Genomic DNA, 17400 nt, shown 5'->3' on the forward strand with positions numbered 1-17400 from the left:
CTGGAGTCACTGAATTGCTTAGATCAACTGTAGGAGTAAAGGCCTCAGCAGACAGAGAAAAATAAAGTTAATAAGCTTTTTTCTTTATTCTGCAGTTCTTAATGAAGTTTTGCTCATCTAATAATTCATTTCTAAACTGCAGGTGAAGATGCATTTGATAGCTCACCCCCCTCACTCCCACCACCACCACCACCTGCCCGGCACAGCATGATCGAGCACACAAAACCTGCTGGCTCAGGGAGCCGACCCTCTTCAGGGCATGAACTATTCCTTCATTCTGGTAGGAATACAGAGGAAACAATGTATTTTATTTCATTTTCCTTTACTTCAGAAGTTTATCTGTTCAGTGATAAAGTTGTCATCAGGTCTCAAGAACTCGTTATACAAAATACTAAAAAATGAAATTTTATAAAGGTGAAGGTGAAGCTACTCAGATGATAAAGACTTCATTTTTCATTATCACAAAGTAATAAAATAAGGTCAATATTTCCATACCAAGCTAGAAATTTTGTACATTTTAGTTTTCTGTTGTAATCTGTAATATTAGTGTAATCTTTTTGTCAACTCCATTGTTTTCAACAGTAAAATGTAATTCATAGGGGTTATTTTCAAGTTAAAACTGCAGAAGAATCTGGAAAGTAAGGGAAAAGAATTCTGCTGCAAAACTATATTATGAACACAATTGCTAGGTCCTGGGGTTCATAACCTGTTTACTAAGGCAAATAACCTTTTTGCTAAGTCAGGTTTTCACCTATCTCTCCCTGTAAATCACTGTGACACATTCAGTCTGGTATTTTGCTTGTAAATGGTATAAAAACTGTATTCACAATTCACTATTTTTGTCTTTGAGTTGAAAAGAGTTTGATTTTCAGGTTAATGAAGTTGAATACATTTGCTGATTACGCTACAGATTACAACAGGATTTTTGTGGGTTATAAGCCATGTTTGTGAAGTGATTTTTTTTTTTCTCTGTGGAAGCTTTCAAAGAATGTTGGTGTCTTAAGTTTACCTTTGCTGTGAATATTTTCAGGGATGATGTGCCTTGTGGTGGGGTTAGATGTTGTCTTTCCCCTCTCTGTTTCTCTTAGAAGCTCTATGGAGGGGGATAAAATGAAGTGTTGTGGTGATAGTTTCCCAGGAAGGCCAGAATATGGATGACAGGCAGTCGTGCAGCTGCATGATGGCCTCACAGGTTGTCTGGTGTTTGGCTGACCTGCTTGAGTGGAACTCACTGTGGGGTGAAAGGGACAGTGACCTTTTATGGAATGTTTTTATTATGTTTTGCTATCAGTCAAGGCCTGACATTGAGTAATTTGCAAATCTGTGTGTATTTTATAATGGAAATCCAACTCAGTGTGTTACTTTCTCATCTAAATTTCTGAACACATCCAGGTGAAAGGACTTAGCACATTACAGAATTTAAAGGTTGATGTTCATAAATACAGTGTAGTTTATCTTCTACGCTTCAAAATAAAAAAATGTAATCTTCAGCAGTCTAGTCTGGATGGGTGCCTCGATTTTATCATCTGATGCAGAAACACGCACTGCACTGTTCAGGTCTGATGGGAATGGAGAGGAAAAATAGGAGCCCTCACACACAGATGTACACAAGCTCCATCTGTCTGTGCCCAATTCCCAGAAACATGCAGAGTTTTAAATTTTTAAGTGTAACTTCCAAATAATCTAAGAATGTCACTGATAGTGTTAAAAAACATTTAATAGCTTTAAAATAAATATCTGGAATATGTATCTGCAGCCATGTATTGTTCTTCATATTTGCATAGGGAATACAATCATACAGCAGCAGTTCTCATTAATCTTAGAAGTGTATGCATCTACTTAGGCATGCATGGTTGTGTGAGTTGGTCTTTTTTTATTCATGTGGTATTTCTAAAGCCATATTACTCACTTTGCATCTTGTCACATAATCTGCTGTAGAAGATTTATGATGAGTTTTTGATGATTGGTTTCCATACAAGTCTTGAGGGTGATTTCTCAGCAATCCATCAGAGCCTGTCAGATTAGAATAATAATCTCATCATCAACACCAGCAAAAAGTTGCATTCACATACAAAACAAACACTCTACAAGCACTGAGTTCAGAGCAGAAGCCAGATCCAGAATGATGTTACACTTGCTTAGCAGCATCTTTGGTAGACAAGGAAAAGAGAAAAGGAGGACACAATATACCAGGACTATTTTTCTCTCATTTTTAAAATTTTGTCCCTGTAATATTTACCCATAGCAGGGACTGTATGAGTATGAAATCAGCCCTGCAGTCTTTGTGAACTGCAAAGCATAGAAGTGTAACGAAGCTCTAAGCAAACTGAATAGCTGGGATGTTTCTGATTGTGCTGCTTCAGTCACTGCAACTTCTCCTGTGCTTTGCCAGGCACAATCCCAGCAGTGTCAAGGTTGTGTAGTTGAAAAGTACCTCATGGATGTGAACAGAGGAGACCACGGTCAGTGTAGGACAGACCACCTTTAAGCTGTGCTCTTGTGTTTGTCACTTCAAATCATACTTAACATGTGTACTATGAATGCTGAATTTGGAGGTGTACGTGCATGTGCTGTGGGGGGACACCTCTGGATTCATGGTTCCTCTGCGTGATGGGAGGCTGTTTTAATCCTACCTTCTATGCTTCAGCCCTCCCTCCAATAATAATTCTAATTATTCTAAGACACATTTTTTGTTCTGTTATCACAGATCCCCATTTTGACCCAGTAACTGGTCATGTTCCTTTGCCACCTGCTCGGAGAGCACCTGCAGAAAATGTCAAAACAAATAGGACATCTCAAGATTATGATCAACTTCCTCCATCTTCAGGTAAGGCAGAAAACTGTTCTTGTAGAAAATTACAAGTTTATGAAGAAAATAACTTTCATCCATAAAGTCCAATGAGTTTTTTGTCATCCTGTGCAGCAAATGACAATGGTAATACTGCTTTACAAAAGTATGAAATCATCAAAGGATAACAGAGACTAAAGATCTGCAATCAGGGTAGAAGTGGCTACTTGTCTGTAGGTGTAGATACTATGGCATCAATTTTACTAGCTGTCAAAATGAATGCTTTTGTGAGTTCTAGTGTTCCTTACTTTTTGAGAAAGGCAGAGGTTTTCCTGCCATCTTTCAAGCTCACAAGAGACCAGAAGGACTGCAAGGAGCACAAACATCTGATTTCCATCTTTGTTTCATTTCTCCTAAACAAAAAAATAGTAGCTTCACTCTCTAAAGTATTATTATTTTCAGTCTTTTTTGCGGATACGTCTGTCTGAATTTCTAAGAAACTTTGTTTCTTAATAAAACAGCAAGACTCAAAACCACTTAAAATTTGGTCTTCCGGAACAGGTACAGTAGAAACAATTCCTCTGCCAAAGAAATTTTGGTTATGGTTTTCAGGCAACAAAAATAGTAAACTTTAAAGGAAATCTACTCAAGTGAATAAAAATAATAACAGTATTACCTGTATTTCAAAGTACTTTCACCAGTTTTTAGAAAAATGTTCTTTTCTTTAGATGTGCGTAGTACATGGGGGAGGGGAGGGATTGTCCCAGACACATTATTTTGCTGTATGAAGAAACCACACAGAGAAAAAGCCAAGTGATGTTTTGTACCATTAATCATTCTCCAGATAAGATAAATTTGTGTGTAAAGACTTCTTAATGCATAAAGAGGGGACTTTTCTCTAGTCTTTCAGGTGTAATAATCACCGTTGTTCAATTGCAACATTCCCAAGTGGAAAAAAAGATATATTTTTAGTAGTAATTACATTCTCCTTCTCAGGAATACAGAGTTTCATGCTGTTGGGGTGTAGGGAAAAAAAGAATATATTTTTCCAGCTTAAATGATGGGAAATTTCGGTAGCTCTCTTCAGGCTTACTTATTTTTTAATGAATAGCATAATTGAGAATCAGTGTGATACCTTTGGTAAATACTATCTCTTTTGGGAGAGTATCTTTACAAATATAGCTGTTTCTCTTTTTGTTTCCAATTGTTGGAAGAAAGGAGTTTATAACACATGCTTTATATGTGGCGTTGTGAGGGATCTGTTTGTCTTAAAATACTGACTCAATTTATTCAGGGTGTTTTGAGGTCTCTTAAAGTGCCAATTATGACAGTGATGTAACTACTTTTAAAGCTATGGAGTTTTCCTGCAATTTTTGCACTTCTTGGGTAGAACAGTTTTTAATTTTCCTAAATCAACTGCAGAATACTTGCTAGTTAAGAACTTGGAGATTTGTGGTGTCACTTAATACTTTCCTATCTGTGTTTCCCACAGCCATCTTCTAAAACACTCACGTGTCAGCTTTTGCTATAAATATCATTCTAAATCAGCATGATATGCAGCAAGATATTCCATTTAATTTCAATTAGATGAAAACTATGTGATAGATCATGTCATTCTCTTAATTGGAAAATTGTTTTTACAGTGGCAGTAATTCCAAAGGACAGAGCTGATGAGCTTCAGGATGAACTGGTTCACCTTCATCTGTGATGTAAAAAGACAATGTAGAGAGTGTAACTGTATTCAGAACTTTGATTTTGCATTTATTCTGAACTAATCAGCTCACTTAAGAACTTCTTCATTTCATTGCTTTTGTAAGGTGATTCTTTGAACTAGCTGAGAAAGAAATGAAGTTCGCTCTAAAATCTAATTATAATTTAGCCACTGGGTCCCTAGAGTAGCATGGGCAGTGCTTTAACTTCTCTGCTTCACTTTCACTGTTTTTAAGATTGCTGTCATGATCTTCAACTGAATCCTTAATGTATACCGAGAAATTTATTCTAATTCGGGTATCCAGTATCGAACAGTTCAGAAACAGTACTCAGCCATACAACCCACTCCCCCAAAGGCATGGTTTCTCAAGCTTCTTATATACAACTGTTTATGATTGTTACAAAAAGAGCAAGAAGAGGAGATAGGACTTGGGGGTGCTGTGGATGAGAGGCTGGACATGAGCTGCCAACGTGTGCTCAGAGCCCAGAAAGCCAAACTTGTCCTGGGCTGCATCCCAAGCAGTGTGGCCAGCAGGGCAAGAGAGAGAATTCTGCCCCTCTGCTCTGCTGTCATGAGACCCCACCTGGAGAAACGCCTCCAGCATAAGACATGGACCTGCTGGAGTGAGTCCAGAGAAGACCAGCCCGGTGATGAGAGGGATGGAGCACCTCTCCTATGAGAAAAGGCTGAGACAAGTTGGGATTGTTCAGCCTGGAGAAGGGAAGGCTTTGGGGTGACCTAATTGTGGCCTTCCAGTACGTGAAGGGAGCCTAAAACAAAGAAGAGGGACTTTTTACAAGAGCAGGTAGTGACAGGACAAGGAGGAATGGCTTCAAACTGAAAGAGATTAGATGAGGTATCAGGAAGAAGTTCTTTACTGTGAGGGTGGTGAGGCTCTGAAACAGGTTGTCCAGGGAAGTTGTGGATGCCTCATCCCTGGAAATGTGTAAGCCCAGGCTGGATGGAGCTCTGAGCAGTCTGGTCTAATGGAAGGTGTCCCTGCCCATGGCAGGGGAGTTGGAATTAGATGATCTGTAAGGTTCCTTCCAACCCAAACTATTCTATGATTCTGTGATATTGCTAGTAGTCAGAATATTTTACCTAAGCACAGCCAATGATAAGAGGGAAAGGAAGAAGAAAATTAAACCTCTAATAGATGTCTGCTGTGTTTCGCTGAACTTAGCTATTCTGTAAGATACAGATTCAAATGGTTGGTTAAGTATATTTGCCTGCTGCCTATTCATTCACTCAGTTGGCCTTATGAAAACACTTGCAAATTTGGATTCCTTTATACAAGACTTATTCCAGGGTGTATTTAGTTAACACTAGGGGAAATAATGTAATCCACAGTATTGTAAAATATGAAGGTGGTGCCTAACAGCTTGATGGAGCAGTGTGTGCAGTGAGTCCTTCCCTTGCCTTCTCCCTGCTCTCTGAGTTCCTTAGAGCACGTGTCCCCTGGGTGTGCTTTGTTCCTGTACCCCAGTTAGGTTAGGTGTAGCTGCTTGCCACTGTTCCACAGAGGGCCTTGCACAGCAAGCCTTTGTCACCTGCTTCTCTGATGCTCCTCAGTCTGTCAGTGAAAGACCAAGGCACATCCAGGAGAAGCAGTGAGGGAAGAAAAGAAGGGCATTTCACAGCAGAGAGGAACAGACAGTTGGCATTGTTACAAATAGCCTCCTCCCAGTGTGCCATAGAGCTCTCACCACTGCTTCCATGCTTTAAACACTTACTAAATGAGCCTGTGTCTGCCTTTATACTAACCCCTTACCTAAGGGTTCAGTCTAGTGCTGAATTACAGAAATGTGAGCGGTGGAGGAAGCTGCTCGTGGTGAATACTGTTAATTGAATTGCACGGTTAGAAAATCTATTTGAATTTTTAGTTAGACATCTGTGGTGGCTGAAACATCAGAGATGATGGGAGGTTGGGAAGAAAAGTCCTGCTTAATACCTCTATCTGAGTGTCCAGATGGACATGCAGCTTAGGCTTAGTATCTTTAAGCTCAGGATCCAATATGATACCCAGCTTTAGCTGAAATTTTATATGGATGTGAAGATACTGAAAGAGATGTCAGCGTTTAAAAAAATAATAATGGAAATTGAGAGTGCTGAAGATCTCAAAGTATCTGTGCTACAGAGAGATGTCACTGTAGTGAGAATAAAATGCCTGTGCTTCAAATCTGCTGACAGAATTAAAAATGACTTTTCTAAATGATGTGATTGCTTAATAAAATTTGTTTGAAAGCTTCAGCGAAGTGAAGGTTTTAAACAAGAAATAGCTTTAGTTTTAAGCCTGTATTAGACTGAGGCAAGCAAAAATATCCTCATGTAACACAAGCACGGGATCTGATTTATGCATAAGGAGTTTCTTCTGTACTTCAAGCCCAGGGGAAAATGTAAAGTTTGTAAATTAATTTTGTTTCATACTGTATAGAAATGAAGTCCGTAATGGAATGTACATATTAAAACAGATTGAATGTTTGTGAAAGCAAAGTGATTGGTTTTAACATGATGTGCTATTATTCTAAAGATAAAGCATATTATTCTTTTACAGTCTTGAGTTTTCTAAAATAAGTGAAGTGAGAAATTCGAGCTTGTTTCTGATTCAGTTTTTAGTGATAACCGCATTTCCTGAGCTATAGTTAATTTCTCAGAGAAGTGTTTAATGGATCTTCCATACCTTCATAGGAGGTTTGGATCTGCTTCAGGTGTGTTTATTAGAATGTTTATCATTTACAGAATTCTTTTTATTTTCAGAGAGGAAAAAAATCAAAACAAATATGAAGTAGCTCTTACTACCTGTAGGTCTTAGCCCCTTACTGTAAATCTTTAATCAAATGTCTTTCATCCCTTTATTATATGAATATCACCATTCTGCTAAAGGTACTATTAACTCTCTGAATTAAGAAGTGAAATTAAATTTCATAGTAACACTCATCCGAATTGATGGAAAAACTAACTGAAAGAAAAATACACCTGCATTAGACATGCTCTAGTGTGAACTGCTTTCATTTATCTGAAGTGTTTCATGCACTTGGTTTGAATTATAGTTCTCTATCCAGTGGTTATGATAAGGTTGCAACATGTCTTCTATGCCTAAAGAACTGCCTCTGAAGTACTTAACACTGGAAAATGCCACTGCTCTCAGTGTAAGTAAACAGGAAGTATCACAGCCAGAAATTCCTCTAATTTATCTATCAAAGTCACTGTTGATAGGACTTGTTAGAACCCTTTTTGAGGGATTAAAGACTTTTTAATTTTTTAAATACTTTGCTCTTAAAAGTCTTTTCTGTGCTATGCCTACTTGTATTTAAGCTTCTTATTGTGGAATCAGTGAGGATAAAGAGGTTTCAGTAAAGCACTAAGTTTACTTAAGCACGAAACTCTTGACTCGGAGATTAGCAAGTTTGAATATTAGCTTTTCTTCACCAACCCATCCTGATTCTTTGCCACCAGCATTAACTGTGAAGGTGACCTTTCCATAGAGGATAAGGAGCCAGGAGATGTTTCTAAAGGGGGACTGGAGAGGAAGGAGCGTGTTCTGTTTTCATCGTGGGAATAGTTGGACTAGACGTCTTTTTGAGAAACCACTTATGTATGTGCTTATGTGTAGCTGCTGTGCATGAAATGAATAGCAATTATTGCTATTGACTGAACAGAATCTGCAAGATGGACCCATAAATTAAGGATTTTTCTCCCTCAGGCGTATTTGTCTGGATTCCTCTTCTACACAACTTATGGTTCTTGATAAAGCTGTGATCACATTTGTGTTTGGATTTTGCTTATTTATTTGTTTTTGTAGGGGGGGAACTTGTTTGGGTTTTTTTGTTTGTTTGTGGGTTTTTTGTTAGTTTGTTTTGTTGTTTTGGGCGGGTTTTTTTTTTAAAATAAGTTCTCAAACTGTGGGTTGAGAGTGGAGAACCTTTAAAAGTTTGACTGGCTATTTCCGCTGTCTTTGCTGTTGCAGCATACTTTATTTTTCTTCCAACTTTAGATAATCCAGATTGTAAATTGCATGTTCCTATCATGTTATTAAAATAGTATATTGCTACTTTATTTCCATTTTGGATGTTCTTGAGGACTTAAGCTTCTGTCAAAATTTTAAAATGAGATATATTGGTTAACTAAAATATTTTTTCATGTTCCTTTAGAATTTTATTTTTTAAACAGTTTCATGAGGTTTGACCAACCTATAACAGTGTCTCAGGCCAATTTATAATGATTTTTATCCCTTTTATTTGGAACAGATGGTTCGCAAGCACCAGCCAGGCCCCCTAAACCACTTCCTCGGAGAACTGCACCAGAAATACATCACAGGAAAGCATACAGCTCTGACAGTTCCATGGAAAATGTGGATGCAAAAATTGCAAAACTTATGGGAGAGGGCTATTCCTTTGAAGAAGTCAAGAGGGCACTGGAAATTGCCCAGAATAACGTTGACGTGGCCCGCAGCATTTTAAGAGAGTTTGTCTGTTTTCCTCCACCAGTCTCCCCACGTCTCAATCTATAGCAGCATCAAGATTTTCTTGGAGTGTATGAATTCTACAGATACACATGTGGATTGGGCAATGAGAGGAAGAACAGAACAGAATATTTTTCTTCCATCCTTACTAGAAGGGTGTTTGTTTCCAGCCGTTTATCAAAGGCTCCTGGCTGCTCTGATCAAGACTTATAAATATGCTGAGGCTTATGTATTTTTGCTAGCCATACTTTTTTAAATCAGGGTTGAACTTACAAAGTAATTTAAAAAAGTTTACTTCCCTAGAACTTTTAATCTGTGAAGTGCTTTTTCTTGTTTACAAGTTGGCAAGTTACAGTTTTCTAGTTTGTGCCTGTACTACGTCCTGTTCATATTCCCTTGTACTTGTGGTCAGTTCTGCTGTAGCATTCCCAACAGTTTCCATGCTGACCACTCCATCAACTAAATCATCACTTTCCAGAAGTTCTGTGTTTTTTGGTCTTTTTTTTTTCTTTTACAAGATGCTTTAATTGTTTTTTTTGCATTTCAGCTCATCAAATGCAAAAAGTATGTGGCCTTCACTACTGATTTTTTTTTTCTTCTGAGATTCCTTTGCTTTTGAGAGAGGAGATATCTGAATGTAAAATACATTATTCTGTGAACTGCCTTTTTAAAGGTATTTTGACAGTAATGTTGGGCAGCTTTCTGTTTGACAAGAATTCCATGACCTGTAGTCCTCAAGGTCTTTTATATACAGTTTCCACAAAAAAATCCAACCAACAAATAAAACACTTCGTGCAACAGTGATACTGAGTTCTCACATGTAAAATCTCTTTCCAGTTTGAGTATTTGATTGCAGATGTTGAAAAAAAGCCAAATGCACATAATAATACTGTGTTTTGATTACATGCTAATGGCACCAGTTCTTCATGGCAAGACTAAAACGAATCTTTTTCAATGATATTAAAGGTATTCAGGTAAATTCCAGTTCTAGCTTCAGTAAAGTAGAATGCGGTTAATGTTTTGTTTGAGTGATTATCCTGTGGTTCATTGTGGCTTGGATCAGTTTGTATTAACTTGGAAACTTTAAATCTTTGATGCACTGTTAATTCCTAATGCTACTGTAGCAATATTTTTTGCAAAGTTCTTCAGTAACCTCCTCCCTCCCCTGTACACTTTATATTCCTCAAGGATGTGTTTAACACCCAAATTCATCCGCTCACTTTCCAGCTGCTTAGTTGGAAATACATTTTTGCTTTACTTGGTTAGTGATACTCCAAACTTTTACATTTTATTTTTGAGCCCAAGTTGATGCAAGCCAATTTAAAAATCTTCCTGATTTTAAAAAAGAGAGAGACGACAACTCTGTTCTGAGTACCTTCAAAGTTGAGTCCAGATATTTTCAGAACAATTCTTAAGATTGCTGCTTTACTGTTTTTTTAGGAAACTTGGAAATCTTTTCTTCTAATACTATTAAAAAAAAAAACCTTGTGGTAGTTAGAATATTTTTCTCATTTTGAGATGTGACGAGTACATGAAAATTTTCAGTGTGCCAGGCTGGGTGTGAAGTATATATTCATTATTCTCTTTCAGCTGTTAGTGTTCTCTTTCACTCTGAGCAAGTGCTAAAATTTGTATCACTTACTGGATCAGATCTCATCAGCCCAGTGCATTTGTTGCAAAGATGTTTTTAAAGACAGCATGTGGCTGAACTGCAGGATTTGAGATAACTGAGAACACCCATTGGAAATTACTGTGTTATCTCAAAGTCCTGTTGTTTCATCAAAAATCTTATTCTTAAAACTAATTAAATTATTTTGTAGCATCACAAAGCATAGTGTGGATATCGTTAATCTGCTTCAGTGATAAAAGATGATCAGGAGAATACGGGGTATAGGGAAGAGCTGCTGCTCCATTTTGATTTAAGCAAACAATTCTGAGTTTATATTCCAGGAAAAGACATTTGCATCTTCCTTTAATTGTTCATTCCTCGAGTACAGCTTAGGAAAAATTTTGGTGTAAGTTACGTTCTGTGGTTTTGGTTCAAGTTAATCTCTTTCCTCTGTTTTGGGAGAAAGTTTTGTGTAGTATTGAACACTCTAGTTCATTTGGTTTGTTTGCAACATCCCTGTAGCATTTTAGCTAGCTATAAATTCAAAATGATTCATGCTATTAAATTATACACTCTGGCTGTACTGGAATTACTGAAATGAGGTTCTAGCATAACTGCCAGCATAGCAATGATGACAGTGGGGAAAAAAAAAAAAAAAACACTTTACAAGGATGAACAAACAATCTGCAGATTGAGTTTTGAAATTTTGAACTGTAATGAAGAACTAATTTTCTCTTTTTTATGCAGCAGCTTAGTATAAATTACATCCTTATATTTCAATTAGAGGCTGGAACTGCTGCCTGATAGATTAAGGTTTTTAAAGTTTTCCTTCTCCTTTTTGGTTGTGACCACCAGTGACACCTTTTTTTTATTTTGTGTTAGAAAGCCAAACTTAATGAGCAATATTCTGAGTGGTAACTTGAAAAGAGTTCCATTAATCTTAAATGAGTGTGCTAATAGCACTTCTAAATAGTGGAATGTGCAGACTGTTTCAAACCTGTTTTGGTTAGTAGTTTTAAAGTCAAACATCAAAATTGCTTTGCTAGAGTGTTGATGTTTACTCTGCAGGAATTAATAGGCTTAATATAAATTAATCTGGCTGCAGTCTAGTTCTCTAAAGACATAGTTCTCTAAATGTATTTTTAACCTTTGAAAACTTAAAGGTTTGAGCCTGGCAGTGTGTTATGCACTTACATAATTTTAAGGAAGATTGACTTGAATGAGAGTGCTTGGGTGAACAAAGTTGGTTAAACTCAGAAACATGTGCTATTGTATTTGTTCCAACACTGCAGTCTTTAGACCATCCTTGTGATGTCTGTTGGCCTCACCTCTTCTCTCCTTTTGGCTAAGTTACTGCATTTTGAGCAAATTGGCTGAATCAGAAGTTGAGCAGAGCAAGTGGACAGCAGCAGCACAGATCTTTTCCAGAGGCTATGTATAGGAAAAATTTAAATGGTGATAAAGATAAAGGAAATTAATATAATTAGCCATGTTAATGGCTTGTCTGGAACCCTAAAATGGCCACTGGTAACATTTGTTAGTGTCCAGTATCTCAAGAGTGCATCTGGCACAGCTTTTTTATAATGTGAATTTAGGAAGTTTTGTACCAGGATCATTTCTTCTGTCATATTTCTCTTGTTTTCAGCTTGAAGCTTTACTTTGCACTGACAACTCTGACCTGAAAGCATTTAAATTTGTGTCTTAAATATTGACAAATGTTTGAAGCAAATGAACACCGTATTCAAAGCAAATTCAGGTGCTACCTGATGACCTGGAATTTAGGGCTTTTAGGAGTGACTTCTTGAAAAAGGACTTCAGCAATTTCCATTTTGAAGGATTTTCTTTCAAATAACTATTTTATCTGAAAATGCCTTTTATAAACTTGTCTAACGTGGCAAATTTAGTGATGTGTTCAATTAATTTATATTTTATTCAACATTCTTTTTAAATTTTGGTTATTATGTATGCTCAAGTTCTTTATCTGTTCATGTAAGGTATTTTATAAAATTAATGTTAAGAAAATGTTGGGTTAGTCCGTGATTTTTCAAGACTCTGTCTCTGTTGTTGAATATTACCACTTTTCCTATGATGCTTTAGAAACATAGCCTATCCTGTGTAGGGGCTTTAAAAACCATTGCTTTGTAAGCCACAAAAATGAGGCCTTGCTCTAAAATAAGGTGAATCATTGCATTGAGACATGTCCTTTATATCCCCATACATTACCTCATTTCTAAATTTCAGGAGTAAAAGTTAATAAATTGGCAGTAATTTTTGGAATGTGCATGTAACAGTTGTATGGCAGAAAGACGCTAACCATTAAATATTTAGAATCCAAAGTGGTGAACACATAGTCCGACTGTATATTAATTTGCGGGATTTTTTCCTGAAGAAAATTACAACAAGCTGACACTGGTATTTTTTTAATATCTTGTGCATTTACCTTCTCAAGCATTGTACTCTTAATGTAAAAAAAAAAAAAAAAAATTAGCTGTTTGAAACAGTTTTTTTTTGTGTTACTGTATCCCAGCATCCTGGAAAAAGTTTAGAAAATCTAACCCCTCTACTATGCATGACAGTACAAGTGTTGCTATTTAAACCCCAACACTGTTCCCTCCTGTTGGATTAGGCCTTCAATGCTGAGATTTTCGTGGTACTTCCTTCAGTGTGTTAAATCCTTGTCCACTGTATATGTCACTAGTCATATTACTAACTAGAGAAGTTACCTGTTTGGGATACTTGTCTTTAGTACTATAGGTGCCTATTTCTGTCATTTTTACTTTTGTTATATGAAAGTTAGGTGTTACTTCATTGTGTTACAAACAAATTTTAGCAGCTGGGTGCTCTAGGAATGTTTCAGGAATTTTTGTTTGATAGATCCAGTCATCAATTCTGTACCAGATACCTGCCTCCATTTATCAGGGTCAGTAAGTTTCCATCAGGAAATTGATAAGCTTAGATTTTACAACACTGTGTGTTACTGTGACATCTGAACGTTCCATTTGGCCTTAGATGGTTTCATGTCTAGCACTGGAAATTCTTACTTAGAATAAATGCTAATTCCCAAATCTTAATCTTAAATCACAAAATAAATCTTATATTTGTGAAACTTAATTGCATAAGCATCCCGAACATTGTAAGGAACTTAAAAGACTCAGAATAATGTGAACTGTGACAAGATTCTTGCTTTGTAGACCTGCCAGAAGTAAAAGCATAGTACCCATTGAATATTGATCTTCTCACTGTGAAGCTGCTTGCATCTGTCTGGATCTGTGAAGAAATCAGCCCATCCACCTACAACAATACTGCTTGGAAAACAGCTTTTTTTATTGCAGTAAGTGCCACAGTAGCCAGCAGGATGGGAGAGGAGCAGACAACTAGACAGAAGATAATTTTATCATAACAATCCAAGCCCCTCTCTCCTGTTGCCATGCCAGATTTAGCTAGAGTGAATTGCCTGGGGATCTAGTGCACATGAAGGAGTGTTTGTTACGATTTTTCCAGTTTTCAGTTACTGGGTTCTTCTCCAGGGAAGTGTCCTACTCTGAGGACAGCGTGTCTTATTTAGAAGTCACTGTTTAGGAATGGGATGCCAGGGTTTTAGCAGCAGAGGGAAGTGTGAAATAGCATTCTGCTCATAAAGTGTTTGAATGCTAGCAAAAATCCTGAAAGCTTTATAAGGATTTCGTTGGAAACACCTCTGTTTCCAAGCTCATCATCTTGGCTTTGGAAGGATGTGTGTATGTACGTTGAGATGTACCTGCTGGTCTGGTGAAGTGTGGAGGAGAGAGTATGCCACGTGATGCCAGCCTAAACCTAGGCTGTGGTATTCATGTTACAAAATACCTGCTCCTGCTGGATAGCTGAATCTGCACTGTAGTCAAGCTACTACAGTCATCCATGTTTTACAAGGCAAGCTTTTGTCCCTGTGTAGCTGGGGAGGTGCATACATTTTCTCCAAAATAGAGAGCTGGCTTCTGCTCATGTGTGTGGTGATTAGGGCACTGAAAGTAACACCTGCTCCCTAGTTCTCATCAGACCACAGTGCAGTCAGTGCCCTTGGAAAACACTTTTTAATTTGCTGATGGAGTGTCATTGAATTTCAAATTCTTAACAAACATAAGTAAATTTACATCATTAGCTGTTCAGAAATACCTGAAGCTAGTGGCTGGTAGTCTCCTGAAGTTATTAACTTGCTTGAATATGTGACTTTCAAGTGTTTCCTCTTGTTTACATTTTTGTTACCAATTCAGTGTGGTCCATATGAAAGTCTTGAAATTTGAAATTGAAAAATTATGAAGCCTTTATTTTAAAGCTTTTATTTTCTTTTCACTGTGGCTGTTGTCAGTAGTACCTTCATTACCTAAGCTCACATACTAAAATTCAAATTATCCTGCTCTCCTACATCCCAGCTCTGGCCATGTTCAGCCCAACCTTTGTCCCACAACGGATGCATCACTTTGTATCCTCATCTGCTCCCTCTAAGACTGTTTTTTATCTTCTTCTCCCACCCCAAATCTCTTTAGTGACATCAGTCACCAGCACATCCTTCCTCTCCATGATGACAGACACTTTACAGTTTCCCATCTCAGCTTGCAACCACATCTGTACTTTTTTCTGAGGTCCCTCATAAAGTGTTCTGCCGGCCTTGTCTGTCTCAGTGATTATACAGATTCTCTGTATTGTATCCAAATGGCCTCTGTGAGCATGGTCATCCAAAATGGATTGAGAATTCTGTGAGAAAGCCTGTTTTCTTTAGTATCACTGGCATTTTTTCCTATTCCCTTCTTGGCCCGGAAGAGTGCTTTTGTGTTTCATGATTTGCTTGTCAGGGATGAAGATGAAATCCACTTCTTATTTCAACAGATCCCTATTTTGCTTCTGAAATGTGAAAAACCAACACAGACTACATCTGCTAGTAACAGTCCTTATGCTTGAGATGAATTGTGTCTAAATATATGGGAGTTAAGAAGTTTGTCCAAAGAATTCGGTTTGTATCTTGAAAAGTCACAAATGCATTTGATTACTTTTAGTACTAATTGAGGAGCAGGTGGAAGGGATGAATTTTATAAGGTGTGTCAATGAAATTGGGAACTTCCTTCAGATAAAGGTAAATTATTACCATGAGCGGCCAGGATAAAAGATAGACCTTTGATATCAAAGTAGTAAGTGTCATGTAGCTTGAAAATTCTCACACAGAGCAGGTAAAAGCACTATATCTGAATGATTCCACCAAGGGCCTCCAAAATACCTTTATTCCTCATTTGTCAGGTAACCTTGCCCATATGTTGGCTGTATTGATGACAATTTTGTAGCTTTTTAGGTGAAACTGTGAGTGTGACCAGAGATAGAAGGTTTGTGGGTTTGCATGTTGCTGCCTGGGGGAGGATACACATTATAGTTTTCCCAAATTCTAACAGAAATGGGTGAATTTCGTGAGGTTTCATACAAGTGTAGATTGCCCACCTGGACAAGATCCTCCAGAGACAGGACGACTGGATGGTGAGGGAAGAGTTGAGGATGTACAACCTTACTGAGCAAGGAGGTGCTAGAACTGTGATTATCTTGGGGGAGCAGGAATGTTGTGTAATGGAAACAGGAGGCAGGGAATCAAATGAGAAAAGATGGGTGGACATTTGGTGCAAACTTAGAAGTGTTTCGGAGTGTGGGTGGAGGGGGGAATTTGAGTGGTAGTGTGCAAGGGTGCACTTAAGTGGGGGAAATCTTACTTGCCATGCTTGGGGCAGAACAGGGTAACATGAAAAGGGCTTTATGTTCCTGCATGTATCATTCCAGAGTGATCTGTGCCATAGTTAATACTCTATCAGTGTTTGCCCTCACACCACGACTGTTCACACATACATACACTGCCCTGCCCTTGCTGTGGTCTGTGGCACAGCTCTGAAATTCTTTGTGGCAATCTGCTCAGTCAGTTCTCATAGAAACATTTTTTACCTGTGATTTAACATGAGGTGTCCAGGCCCTTCAAGGCTTTTCTGTGTGTTTTGAGGTCTATCTTAAGCAGGAAGACTATTAGCAATAAACAAACCTTGCTTGGAGTTAAACAGACCTGTCCTCGCACACTGGCATCCTTTCCTTTGATGTGTTGGTGTTGCTGAGTAAACAGTCTCCAAGATTACTAGAAGAGGCAGACCCTTAATTGTATCTGTGCTTTGTTTTTAGGATACTGGCTGACCAAAGCATTGCTGCAGGCTGTGAACCTGCCATCAAACTGGCTCTTGGTTGCCTTTTTATCCACATTCCATAACAATTTGTAAGGGCCTGAGACAAAATTAAATTGGCTGTGGCTTCATGCAAAGATGTATGCTTTGCACTTTTTGTGGCTGTGTAACTTGGTGTATTCATGTGTGGTGTCACAAGCATAATGCTGTAAAACTCAACCTATCCTGAACCCCGTGTCATTTCCATGCTTATTTAGTGGTTGCTGCACTCTGCCTTGTGAAGCACACTCGTTTCCTTTGATGGGGTGCACAGGACAAAGGTTAATTTCTTGCTAGTGATGAGCACAACAGTGTGGAATAACAGCTCGTACAGAGAGACTCCTGTTGATGTACAAACTACCTTAGCAATGTGGATTGATTTTCCTTGGTTGGTTGAGCTGAAATTTATTTTTCGGTGATCTGCCCTATGGGACCTTGTATTATTGATACTGTATCATCATTGTATTTGAGCTTTCTCCATTACTGCAATATCCATGCCTCTTGAGGGCTGCTTGGTCTCCCTTTTAAGACAGTAGCAAAATCTGTCAGGAGAGCTGTATGAGATGTACGGAGTGGGTCTGATTGGTAGTAGCATGTTTGTGGGAGAAAAAG

General features: G+C 37.9%; 1 protein-coding gene across 4 annotated transcripts in view; it reads left to right on the forward strand.

Annotated features, from left to right (window-relative positions):
- The window catches only part of CBLB (Cbl proto-oncogene B), a 128127-nt gene extending 115091 nt beyond the window's left edge, over positions 1 to 13036 (forward strand). For all 4 annotated transcript variants that reach the window (XM_032098366.1, XM_032098363.1, XM_032098365.1 and 1 more), the window contains 3 exons: positions 143 to 280; positions 2708 to 2827; positions 8747 to 13036. In XM_032098366.1, coding sequence (XP_031954257.1) covers positions 143 to 280; positions 2708 to 2827; positions 8747 to 9009 — 521 coding nt within the window. In that variant the 3' untranslated portion in view covers positions 9010 to 13036. The remainder of the gene's footprint in view (positions 1 to 142; positions 281 to 2707; positions 2828 to 8746) is intronic.
- Positions 13037 to 17400: the final 4364 nt, after the last annotated feature.

This window comes from Corvus moneduloides, chromosome 2, assembly GCF_009650955.1.
Source record: "Corvus moneduloides isolate bCorMon1 chromosome 2, bCorMon1.pri, whole genome shotgun sequence".
Taxonomy (NCBI): domain Eukaryota; kingdom Metazoa; phylum Chordata; class Aves; order Passeriformes; family Corvidae; genus Corvus; species Corvus moneduloides.